At 42.6% G+C, this 12,302-nt stretch overlaps 1 protein-coding gene and 2 non-coding genes across 7 annotated transcripts in view; all 3 read left to right on the plus strand.

Annotated features, from left to right (window-relative positions):
• The first annotated feature begins 262 nt into the window (after nucleotides 1-262).
• atg16l1 (ATG16 autophagy related 16-like 1 (S. cerevisiae)) overlaps nucleotides 263-12,302 on the plus strand; it is a 25,013-nt gene continuing 12,973 nt past the window's right edge. The window contains exons 1-12 of one of the 5 annotated variants that reach the window (XM_041940056.1): nucleotides 263-424; nucleotides 1,499-1,610; nucleotides 2,505-2,598; nucleotides 2,789-2,894; nucleotides 4,191-4,264; nucleotides 4,852-4,921; nucleotides 6,961-7,142; nucleotides 7,223-7,288; nucleotides 7,392-7,478; nucleotides 8,194-8,253; nucleotides 8,350-8,394; nucleotides 11,457-11,559. In XM_041940056.1, the coding sequence (XP_041795990.1) occupies nucleotides 1,505-1,610; nucleotides 2,505-2,598; nucleotides 2,789-2,894; nucleotides 4,191-4,264; nucleotides 4,852-4,921; nucleotides 6,961-7,142; nucleotides 7,223-7,288; nucleotides 7,392-7,478; nucleotides 8,194-8,253; nucleotides 8,350-8,394; nucleotides 11,457-11,559 (993 nt within the window). In that variant the 5' untranslated portion in view covers nucleotides 263-424; nucleotides 1,499-1,504. Of the gene's footprint in view, nucleotides 425-1,498; nucleotides 1,611-2,504; nucleotides 2,599-2,788; nucleotides 2,895-4,190; nucleotides 4,265-4,851; nucleotides 4,922-6,960; nucleotides 7,143-7,222; nucleotides 7,289-7,391; nucleotides 7,479-8,193; nucleotides 8,254-8,349; nucleotides 8,395-11,453; nucleotides 11,560-12,302 lie in introns of those variants that run through there. The other 4 variants (XM_041940057.1, XM_041940058.1, XM_041940059.1 and 1 more) reach the window with 4 other exon arrangements.
• On the plus strand, nucleotides 5,383-5,659 carry LOC121609782. Its single transcript, XR_006007014.1, has one exon.
• LOC121609783 overlaps nucleotides 12,049-12,302 on the plus strand; it is a 277-nt gene continuing 23 nt past the window's right edge. Inside the window, exon 1 of the transcript XR_006007015.1 lies at nucleotides 12,049-12,302. This exon is cut by the window's right edge and continues 23 nt beyond it. This is a non-coding gene — a non-coding RNA (small Cajal body-specific RNA 6).

Raw genomic sequence — 12,302 nt, forward strand, 5'->3', positions numbered from 1 at the left:
ATGTCAACCCATGACTGCCCCCTGCTGATTCATTATGGTAGCAGTTTGAAATTTACACCAAAATATCAGAACAAACCCCCACAAATGACTGTTCTGAAAATGTCGTTTCTTCTTAAACGTTAAATGTGTTTTGCAACAGTGAAACTCGTGTATTGTCTGGATTTGTTCATAAATAGATTCGACTTCACAGAAAATAAATCACCGTCTCTTAGTTAAACATGTCGTCATTTTCGTGCGACCATCCCGGAAGTGTGTCGTCGGAGCAAAAAATGGAGCTGAGTTGGAGCGAGGCAGCTGAAGAAGCTGATGTCGGTTAGCAAGAGAAACTGGATCGTTTAACACCGATACCCCCGAAACAACACCACCGAGATTAACGGCGAATCGTTACAGGAACGAGCAACAATCTGGGACTCAATTAGATGGTGTAAGTTACGATTTTTATCCTGTTCAAAGCGCTTCGAAGGTCTGCAGCTAACCGCTAAATTAGCACTGTAACATGTCGAGTCACGGGTGTTTCTGTACCGAGACCTGCGGTCTGAATCACTCCCTCAACTCCGCACAGTAACCGTAACATCGATGCAAAGGCGCCGGCGTGTTCTTTGGTTTCAAACGATGTAATTCTGACGAACTTAAATTTTACGTGACCGTGCCTGGTTAGCCTGTTAGCCCGAGTGTCTTCCTGTTTATGTTGTGGTTCCATTTAGCAACACATGCTAACAGCGAGAGGCTAAAAGCTGCTAAACATGTCCACAATTCTTCACTTTGCATGTCAGCTTTTGTCTAAGAGGAGTTTAAACGTGTGTCTTTGCTGCCGCTGGCCGTAGCAAAGATCCACGACACCAACTTTTCAGGTGAACTGTGAGTCACCTGAATTAACGTGACGTAACCTCAATTAAATTAAAGAAATTAACATCTGTACTCATTGTTTCTTTTCAAGGTGGGCTACTGGCATGTGACCCCCTCCCCTCTGAAAAATATTCTTTTTCAGTACGAGCAGTATGGTTCTTTCAAAACCGTTAGATTTCTTAACAAATTGAGTAAACCCCATCTGAAGCCATGTGAGATCAGTATATATTTTATTACTTACTTACAAGTGAGTAGCATTATTGAGCCGCCATCAGTCAGCACAACACCTCATATTATTTAGCTCGTCATTGTTATTTAGCTCATCACTGAGTCTGTTTGCATGTCTGCAGAAAATTCTCATTTATCAAAGACTGCCCAGAAATGTTGGTCTGATAAATTAGTAGAACATGATATTGATTGATGATCATAATGGAAGATGTATTTTGTCGCTATCTCAGGGGTTTCAAATATTTTTTTTCACACTAATTGATATCTAAGGGATGGACAAAATATTAGGAACCATTCAACGGTAACTACAGTTGTAGTAGTTTTTCCATGTTGGAGGAACTCACATCTGATCAGTGAGTTTATCTGTGTGTGTGTGTGTGTGTGTGTGTGTGTGTGTGTGTGTCTGTCTGTCTGTCTGTCTCAGGTGGTCATGGCGGAGCGGCGGGTGGAGTGCGCATGGAAGAGACACATCTCAGAGCAGCTGAAGCTCAGAGACCGAGTGCAGAGACAGGCCTTCGAGGAGATTGTCCACCAGTGTGAGTCCATCACAGTCACATACTTCACTTGTTTGTGCAGCAGAAAACTCATCACCACAACATTATGATTTTTGTAAACGGACATTTGCCTTTTTTAGATATGAATGTTGGAAACCAGTCAGGGTACTGGGAAATGTGCAGATGATCCTGCTATTAGTTTGTTGATAGACATCTGTCTGCTCCGGCTAACAGCTAACATGACACATATTCCAGTGAGAAACAGCAGCTAGTAGCAGAACTAAGACTAACGCAGACCTTCTTTTTTAGTTCCTGGAAATATCTGGTCAACTAGGAATGTTTTACTTTCCTGAAGTAAAACTGGTCTTAAAGCTTGGACTTCAAAGAATGAAACAAAAGTTATGATTAGGAATGTTTGAAATAAAGTTTGAAAAGTTTAAACCGAAAACTGAACAACTGTGCTGCTGGTGAGATCCATATGCGTGTGAAGAGGAGATCCATATGCATGTGAAGAGGAGACCCATATGCATGTGAAGAGGAGATCCATATGCGTGTGAAGAGGAGATCCATATGCATGTGAAGAGGAGACCCATATGCGTGTGAAGAGGAGATCCATATGCATGTGAAGAGGAGACCCATATGCATGTGAAGAGGAGACCCATATGCGTGTGAAGAGGAGATCCATATGCATGTGAAGAGGAGACCCATATGCGTGTGAAGAGGAGATCCATATGCATGTGAAGAGGAGATCCATATGCATGTGAAGAGGAGATCCATATGCACGTGAAGAGGAGCTGGTAGACTCATGTTGGTGTAGTTGGTCAAACTGTGATCCACAACCTGAATCCTCCACAGTCGCCCTGCTTTAACACTGTAGGCGGTTCGGCACTCTTGGTGCAGACGGATTAATAAACTCACTTTCTCTTTGTGTTTCAGACAACCGTCTGCTGGAGAAGTCAGACCTGCAGGCTGTTCTGTCAGAGAGATATCAGACTGACAAGTATGACATCCAGCGAGGACATGAGACCAGGTGAGTCCACATCAACAGGTGTCAGATGGTTTACAGCTGGACAAACATTTATAGTCTCCACTCTAGATAATAGCTCAAGGTGTGATTTGGTTTATGTCTCCCCTGACATGTGACATGTCCTCTGGTGTGATGAGTCACCCGAACTGTGACGTTTCCCTGACGTGTGATGTGTCCTGGTCTTCTGTTTCAGCTCAGGTGCAGACTCAAGTCGAAGTGACGCCCTGCAGCAGGAAATGGCTCAGATGAGAATCAAACACCAGGAGGAGCTGACGGAGCTGCACAAGAAACGAGGAGAGGTCAGTCACCTACACACAGGAAGTGATGTTATCATCAACACCTGTCCTGATAAAACACAATAAATGTCCTGTATGTAAACCTGCAGCAGTGAGTTCATCCATCAGCCAAAATTAGTTCAAGGAGCTTATTGTTTACTGCTCAGATGGAGGAAAGTTAGCAGAATGTTGAGTATGCAATACTTAAAGTGACTTCAGTGATTTTAATTGCATATCAAAACAGTAACAGTACTGTAAGACTAACAGTAACAGTACTGTAAGACTAACAGTACTGTAAGACTAACAGTAACAGTACTATAAGACTAACAGTAACAGTACTGTAAGACTAACAGTACTGTAAGACTAACAGTAACAGTACTATAAGACTAACAGTAACAGTACTATAAGACTAACAGTAACAGTACTGTAAGACTAACAGTAACAGTACTATAAGACTAACAGTACTATAAGACTTACAGTAACAGTACTGTAAGACTAACAGTAACAGTACTATAAGACTTACAGTAACAGTACTATAAGACTAACAGTAACAGTACTATAAGACTTACAGTAACAGTACTATAAGACTAACAGTACTATAAGACTTACAGTAACAGTACTATAAGACTAACAGTACTGTAAGACTAACAGTAACAGTACTATAAGACTTACAGTAACAGTACTATAAGACTATTGTAACATCTGGCTGATTAAGCTCATCAGCTCACAGTGGGTTGAGGATTTTAGTGAAACTTCTACTACTGTAGTAGTACTGTATTTTGTGTTAATCCTTTCTGCTGTGTGTCCAGATCACAATAATTGATTAAGTATAAAACTGTGAGTGATTCATTAAATTAATGAACTAATAAATTATTGTAGGCCATGCAGTTGGTTTCTTGTCATGACTTTTGTGAATAAAATATTTGTTGCTTCTTTGAATATGAATAAAAAAAACTAAATTTGGATTCAAATAAAGATTTATTGTATTTCCTAAACACTTCACCTGGGACGCACCATTACCAAAAAACACCAGTAAAATAGTCCTAAAAGACAGAAGAACAACCCCCCCTCTCCTGTAATCCACCGTCAACTCCTTGGTCTTGGAGACATTCAGTGAGGTGGTTGTTCTGGCCCCACTGTTCCAGGGGGGACAGCTGCCTGTTGGCTGTTTTGTCCCGGCGGTCGAACACCCCCACTACTGCTGTGTTGACCTCCATTATCTAGTCCACTTGGCCCACACTTATTCATGCGTTCTTACTCAGAGAAAGGTGGGGAAGACGTTTCCGGTTATGGAAGTTCATGGTTGTGTTTGTCCTGCAGCTGGCCCAGAGTGTGATCGAACTGAACAACCAGATTCAACAGAAAGACAAAGAGATCCAGAGCAACGAGGCCAAGTCAGTGCCTAGAAACACACACACACACACACACTGTCTGTCTGTCTGTCTGTCTGTCGGTCTGTCTGTCTGTCTGTCTGTGTCTGAGTCTGAGTGTGTGTCTGTGCTGTGTGTATGTACATGTCTGTCTGTCTATCTATGTGTGTATCTGTCTGTCTGTCTGAGTGTGTGTGTGTGTGTATTTGTGTCTGTGTGTTTGTGTGTATCTATGTACGTGTCAGTCTGTCTGTTTGTGTGTCTGTCTGTGTCTGAGTGTGTGTGTGTCTGTGCTGTGTGTATCTGTGTTCGTGTGTATGTGTCTATCTGTGTGTGTGTGTGCGCGCGCGCTGTGTGTATTTGTGTCTGTGTGTATCTGTGTACGTGTGTGTGTCTATCTGTCTATCTATGTGTGTGTGTGTGTGTGTCTGAGTCTGAGTGTGTGTGTGTGTGTGTGTGCTGTGTGTATTTGTGTCTGTCTGTGTGTATCTGTGTACGTGTGTGTGTCTATCTGTCTGTCTGAGGAGGCGACTTTACCTGCAGCAGGTGATCAAACACAGGAAGTGATGTCAGTCATGTGAATTGTTGTTTGAGTTGTTTGTTGCTTTCAGGATGTTGGAGTACCAGCAGCAGATTACCAACCTGGAGGGGGACTGTCGGGACCTGAGGAGCTGCCTGCAGGTAGGAGACTAGCTGAGACACATCACCTGGTCCTGAAGGGTTCAGGTGTCAGTGGGTTCTCATGATGAAAGCGCAGATCAGGGTGTGTCATTTTATCTGTCTTTGAGAACAGAAAATCATTTTGATATTGAAGATGAGCAGAAACTGAACCACTTCATGAACTTTTTCCCACCTGTGTCATTAACAGCCACTTGAACCGGGATTCTTATTTTAAACGTGTATCTTAGCTGAGTTCTCCTGTCAGCGCCCTTGAACAGGCTCACACTCTGTTGTCCTGGGTTTGATTGTATTTGACAGAATCTTCTGGTTGTCTTAATGTTCTCGTCCCCCTGAGGCTCTACAGCCAATCACACTGCAGTAATTAAACTGATGGATAAAAACAGCAGCTTGTTTATTAGCGTCATACCGCCGCTACGTTAATTGCATGCTTTAATCAGTACAGCCTTTCGAGGTGTGATGAAGGTCAGTGATGAGTAGTAAAAGGTCTGATTACCCACAATCCCCTCCTCCTGCCCTCTGGCTCCCAGCAGCCCCTGCTCTCTGCTGCCATCACGCTCTAGTGGTACAGTGGTGGTCCCAGGAGCTGCTGACAGACAGGATGTGACATCACAGTGTGAGTCTGTGCAGAGATCCTACAGGCTCAATGTGATGATGATTGACATCCAACAGAACCAATCAACAAGGAGCATCAGGCAGGGGAGGTGGAGGGAGCTGATCTCAAGTTTTCAAGCTGAGACCTTCACAGTCTGAATGGACAGGAAACAGGATGTCAATGATGGCGTTGCAGAATCCTTGGCTACATCACATTTCTCTTAATTGCATTTCCCGCACCTGCATCTTTTCCTTGTGTCTTCGTCCCTCCCACCGGGGACGCATGGAGAGACGCAAGGAAACCACGCAAGGAGAGAAGGAACGAAATGTGTTTTAAGAGAATTGAGACTTCCTTTCATCTGAAGCGTCACGTGAAGCGACGTCTGTTTCTGATGACGCAACACAGCTGGATCTGCTGCAGTTACCATTATATTCACACCCCCACCACCCCCCGCCCTCAATACTCCGTTTCTCGCTCCTCGGAGCAGAAATAAGGGCTTTGGGACGGCCGACAAGCTGGCAGACCAGAAGTACTTCCGGTTCGAGCGAGGATCGAGGAGTGAGGAAATGACAGCTAAGAGAAATGAGATGCACCCCATGTGGTGGCAGAACGTGACAGCGGTGATGGTGGTGAAACCAGTTTACCACTCACCTCTAGTGGGAGGTACTACCACCACTTGTTGGCGAGGGGAAGTAAACTAGCAGGTCTGACAGTAAGGTCAGGAGCAGGTATTTGCAGATGCTTTGTGGAGTATTTGGTTGAGTGCTTTGTATTTGTGAGTCTGCATACGCCTGTTTATCATCATTAAGTGTATTCATTTATTTGTTAATATAGGAATTAAGATGCCCTGCTCTTGCCAGTTAGAACTGACAGGATTTCTGTCCTTTGACTTTTCATTGTCAAGTGAGTGCAATTATTTTAATTTTTTCTTTTAGATTTTAATGAGCAATTAAGTAGTTGGTAAATTCTGTCTTCTAATTGAAAAAAATATTTCCCTTTTATTCGGTTGCATTTTCTTTCATTTCAAAGCATGTCACAATTTCAGTTAAACACTTTTAATTCTAAAAAGAAAATCGTCACTAAAATTTGACTAATTTTAGCACAAAATCCTGCAGTCAGGGGCAAATACAACTGTCCATGAGTATGAAGAGCCGAGAGCTGCGAGCGAGTGGTTGTCACTCGTTTTACTTCGTCAGGATTATTTTTAATGATATCACAAGGCCAACAGTGTCTTTTTAGATATTTAAGAATGCACATGCTTTCTTCACATTTAGTTTCCATCCATTCACAGTCTGACTAATCAGCTACTTTAGATCAATACAAACACCCTGTTTCTATGGTAACATAAACACATCCTGGCCTGTGAAAGGGAATACGTGATTGGATGAGTCAAACCAGGCAACGCAAAGCATCACTGTGACAGTGATGTCTCGCTCTGTTCCTGCAGGACCTGGAGAGGGCAAACCAGACCCTGAAGGACGAGTACGATGCCCTGCAGATCACCTTCTCCGCTCTGGAGGAGAAGCTGAGGAAGACCACAGAGGACAACCAGGAGCTGGTGTCCCGCTGGATGGCTGAGAAGGCTCAGGAGGCCAACAAGCTCAACGCCGAGAATGAGAAGGACAGCAGGTAAGTGAGACACCTGGGGGACGGAGCAGGACTCTGGCGGACCGATGGTTAATACTTGGACTGTGTGTTGTTTGTTTCAGACGCAGACAGGCTAAACTGCAGAAGGAACTGGCTGACGCTGCCAAAGAGCCTCTGCCCGTCGACCCGTCAGTGGACTTTTCACTTCTGACCTTTTTTTCATTTAAAAGCAGCTTTATTGATATCGCTGAGCTGCAAGTGTCAGCTCTGACTCAGTGTTTGTGTCCTCAGGGACGACGACATCGAGGTTCTGGCTGAAGATGGAGGGAAGGGGGGAGGAGAGACGTCCCCTAACAGACCACTCAGCAGAACTCCCAGGTGAGACCAGTATCTGCCCTGCTTTAACTACTGGGTAAACTGGAAGACACTGGACAGCAGCTCCTGCTCATCTACAAACTGTAAATCTAGTCATTTTACAAAGTAAAAATGATTATTCTATTAAGAGAAAATTAATCTGCAAGGATTTTCACAAATACCGTAATCATTTACATCTTTTCAAGTGAAGAAGCAAATAACTCTGGTTCCAGCTTCTCTGCTGTGAGGATTTCATAAGACTTTATTAATCCCCCAGCCGGGACATTCAGGTCTTATAGGCAACATGTGAGAGCAGTTGGAAAAAAATAGCAACAGAATAGAGAAATACAAAATAATAGCTGAATATATACGTCTATGTACATTTTATACAAAGGACTATATAAATATATATGTTGCCACAAAGAACAGAAAAACATCAGAAAAATATTACTGCCAAGAATTCTATAGAAATACACAGTTTGTACACATGGTAGGGTGAGGGTACGGATAAAGAGACTACTGCGTTTACGCTATCTCACAGTAATAAATATACATGTTTCTCAGTAGAATGCCATGTATTGATAGGTTGAGTACTCAATAAGAGTTAAAAAAGGTGGTTCATGATTATATGAAACATGTTCAGGCATCGGACTGTTGGTCGAACAAAACAAGACACAGGAAGACGTCAGCGAGGATCCTGAATTTCTCTGACCTAATTTGTTTTTTTGTTTTTTTTCAGTAAGAAAATTTCCCAGCCTCCTCCTGGTGGTCTGCTGGACTCCATCTCAAGCATATTTGGGTATGTAGCTGTAAGAGGACTAGGAGGTCTCTGGGGGTCTGGACCATCCATGTTGTGATTGACCACTGGTCTGTCTACCTGTCTGTCTGTCTGCAGCGTGTCTGAGTGTGTTCAGCCTGGACTCGTCCCACCGCACTCCAGGTGAAGGACTGTGTGTGTTCACCTGTTCACACTGTCAGCTCTTTGATTGGCTGGTCGCAGACTGAAGTTTATACCTTTTTAGCAGAATGTTTGACAGAAGGAAAATCTTATTGGCCTCACTGGCAGCAGCATGTAGGGATGACGATGTCTGTCGGTCCAGATTGGGTCCTGATGAAAGTTGGTTCAGCCAGTGAGGATTATCATCCATTAATCTGTCAAATATTTATTCAATTATCCAAAAATGGTAAAAAAAAATTCCAACCACAACTTTGCAGAGTCCTTGTTGACATCTTCAGGTGTCTTGTTTTGATTGACAGGCATTCCTAAAAATATGAGCTTCAGTTTACTGCGAAAAAAGAGAAAATCAGAGACACTGAAATGCTGGAATTATTCATTAGAATTCAGTTCAATAGTTGCAGATGATACTTCTGTGTTGACTCATTGATTTATGATTTCATGTTCCCCTCTGATGAACTCTAATGACTCGTTATCTAGCGCCATCATCAGGTCAACATTGTAATGTGTACAGTACTTTGGTTTATGACCAAATACCTGCACAACTGTTTCCTGCTAAGTAGCTAATATTAGCATGCTAACAAGATGAACGTTTTAAACCTTATACCTGCTAATCATCAGCATGTTCGCATTGTCATTGTGAGCATGTTAGCATGTTGATGTTAGCATGTAGTTCAAAGCACTGCTGTGTCTAATTCCAGCCTCACAGAGCTGCTAGTGTGGCTGTAGACTCTTCTTTTGCTTTGTGTTAGTCATTTATTAATCATTTATATCAGTAATGACGACATTTTAGTCACCAAGTAAAAAAAAATATTCGAACATGGTGACATTACCAAGAAAGTGAAACGCAACCAGTCAGATGATCAGACACACTGGTTCTCGAGACGATTGAAACCACTTCATATGGGGGTCAGACTGGAACTGTTTCTTGAGTTTCTTGACCCGTCACACTTCACAGGTCTCAGATATTGATTTAAATATGAAAATAAACCAGAACCAATTTTAAAACCAGTTTTGAAGAACTTCCTGAAATTAGAAGTTTCCCAGGGAAGCCGTCTTGTGATTGGCTGTCAGCAGAGAATGAGTCACGTCTGTTGACTCGTCGATCGTTCGGCTTTCAATGTGAACACACGGTGAAGTTTGTGGTGAAGTGATTATTCTTGCCAATAATCTCAAAACTAAATCAATGATCAGTTTCAGAGGCATCATGTAGAGTCGTGTTTTTGCTCCTGTGTCACAAAGGCAGCTTTGTGGATGCTGTTGCCTTGTTTTGATCCTTTAACCACGTGATGTGATGGTCATTAACCTGTTGATCCTGTCGTTTGTTGATCCCAGAGTTTGTCTTCAGTTGATTCTGGTGTTATAATCACCTGCAATGACGTGCCAACAGGAAGTGAATGTGATTCCTGTTGATCTGAACTTGTATTTGATCATTTGAAATTTAAGTATCCTACAACATCTGCACTAAAAGTTCAGAGTAGGTTGGCAGTGTGAACAGCAGTGTTTCTCTGGTCTGGTTTAAAGTTACAGGTACAATCATGTCACATGTTCATAATATGAATATTTGCTCCGTCTGAACAGCGGACAAATTAAAGTGCCTGTTTCCTGTTTCGATCTGATCTCCAATAGTGTCTCTCTTTTGGAAATGGAGAAGTTATTATAGTTTTTTTCATTGCTATATGTAGTACATTAAAACGACACAGACTACAAACTGATCACTTTGATCAATATTTATTTATCTATTAGAAACGTGACATCACAGCATGCAAGGAAGTTTCTTAGAGCTTTATTTGATTGAACCTTTAACCTCCTGTGACTGCAGCCAATCACATACACAAGTGATCCTGGTTGTGGTTAGAGGACATGCACCTGCAGCCACACCTGACAATGATGTCACATGTGTTGGAGTGCACCTGTACATCACTGCAGTCAGCTGACAAGTTCAAACCCTGGAGATGAGAAAGATTTACAGCTGCTTTTCATTGGTCTTCAATTTCAAAGAGCTCTTTGAAGTCACATTGTGTGGGCAGTTCTGAATAATAATGATTATCAGGGTGAGACGATGTTTATCTGATTGTAAATTTAATCTTAATTTAACATTTAAATTTGTTTAACTTTGATATAAGAATTCACTGTGTGTAGAACACATTTTGTTTCCTCAAATTCAACCACAAACAATTGCAGTTAGAAGCTCAGGTGACGGCTCGCACGTTGATCTCTGAAGGAGAACATTAACTGGAAACAACCAGCGTTGTTTAAAAGTTAGTTTTCCACTTAACAAACCTTAATGTACAGTAATGCTGGCATGTTAAACAGCATCCAGGATCTTCTTCTGTTGCTCACAAGGCTACAGCTAATATCAGGTGCTTTATTGGTGTGTTTGAGAAATGAATTCTAGCTCTGCTCACTGAGAGAAGACAGAACTGGACTGCAGTCAAACACCTGACTGTTTTATTCTGCTGCAGAGTTTCAGATGATGTTAACTGAAGTTAATCTAACCCGTCTGACGGTCTGTGAATCCATAGCGTGAACCGACTGAGTCCAGGTCTTTCTCTTCTCTGTGATTTCACATGAACTGATGCACTCTGAAACACTGAAGATGTTATCTGGTTTTTGGTATCTGAACTGTCCTTTATGTAGACGTGTGACTTCCCTGTTTGTAGTCAACCTCACACACAGAGTAATCTTAATTTACCACCTGAGTTTAAAAGACTTGCTCCCAGTGATTCACCACCTCCACCCACCCCTCCGATCTGTCTCTCACACCAGAGTTCATTAAACCAGTTTCTTCATAGGTAGGACTGACTGGATGCTTCATTTCGACTTAAGAAACACATTATGATCAGCTAGGATGGATTTAGTTTTTTCTAGTAAAACATGTTGATGTGTCAAAGGTGTCGTCACACACACACACACACACACACACACACACACTTAGATATTATTGTTTATTGATCAAATAACCAGGCGTGCTTGTGTGTTTCAGCTCAGTATAAAACTGATCCTGTTGTTAGACTGTTTGTGATGGTGCTCCTCTTCCTCAGCAGGCGTCGAACTGCCAACTCTTTCAGCTCTTCACCTGAAAACACAGAAACCCCTTCAGGAGTGTGTGCAGAGGTTAGAGTCCCATCGACGGCGCTGCACGTGTTTGTAAGTATCTCAGATCCTTCAGCAGTGGACCACACGTGATGGTTTAAGTGGGAGAGCAGTTTCTAGTGTTCAGCTGGGTAACACTCACTTTTTTCAGGTTAAAGATGAAATAATACAGAAACGTGTCATGGAACACTCTGAACACAGTACATGAAACCGTCAGCAGGATAAAACGAAACCGTATCATTTACAAAGTCGATGAAGAGTGTTTGACTTGTGTTTTGCGAATCTTTGAAGATACTGTTGATTTGTTGAAAAGCAGACGGATAACAGCAGGGAAGGATTCACAATGTAAGCTTTGAGTCCAGCTTCTTTTAAAGCAGAAGGTGTGTTTATATTCAGAAAAAGGAGATGTTGTGTGGTTCTGCCCAGCTGATGACCTCATAAATGAACGGGTGTTCCTGAATGCCTCTCTCCTGGTCTCACACAGAACCAGGTGGATTTAAGACAAAATATTAATCGCTATTTTTGCCTGGATGTAACCTCATTGGTCAGTGATGAGTAGTAAAAGGTCTGATTACCCACAATCCTCCCCTGCTGCCTTCTGGCTCCCAGCAGCCCCTGCTCTCTGCTCCCATCATGCTCTAGTGGTACAGTGGTGGTCCCAGGAGCTGCTGACAGACAGGATGTGACATCACGGCGTGAGTCTGTGCAGAGAACCTTCAGGCTCAATGTGATGATGATTGACATCCAACAGAACCAATAAGCACGGAGCGTCAGGCTGAGGAGGAGGAGGGAGCTGA

This window comes from Chelmon rostratus, chromosome 7, assembly GCF_017976325.1.
Source record: "Chelmon rostratus isolate fCheRos1 chromosome 7, fCheRos1.pri, whole genome shotgun sequence".
Taxonomy (NCBI): Eukaryota; Metazoa; Chordata; class Actinopteri; order Chaetodontiformes; family Chaetodontidae; genus Chelmon; species Chelmon rostratus.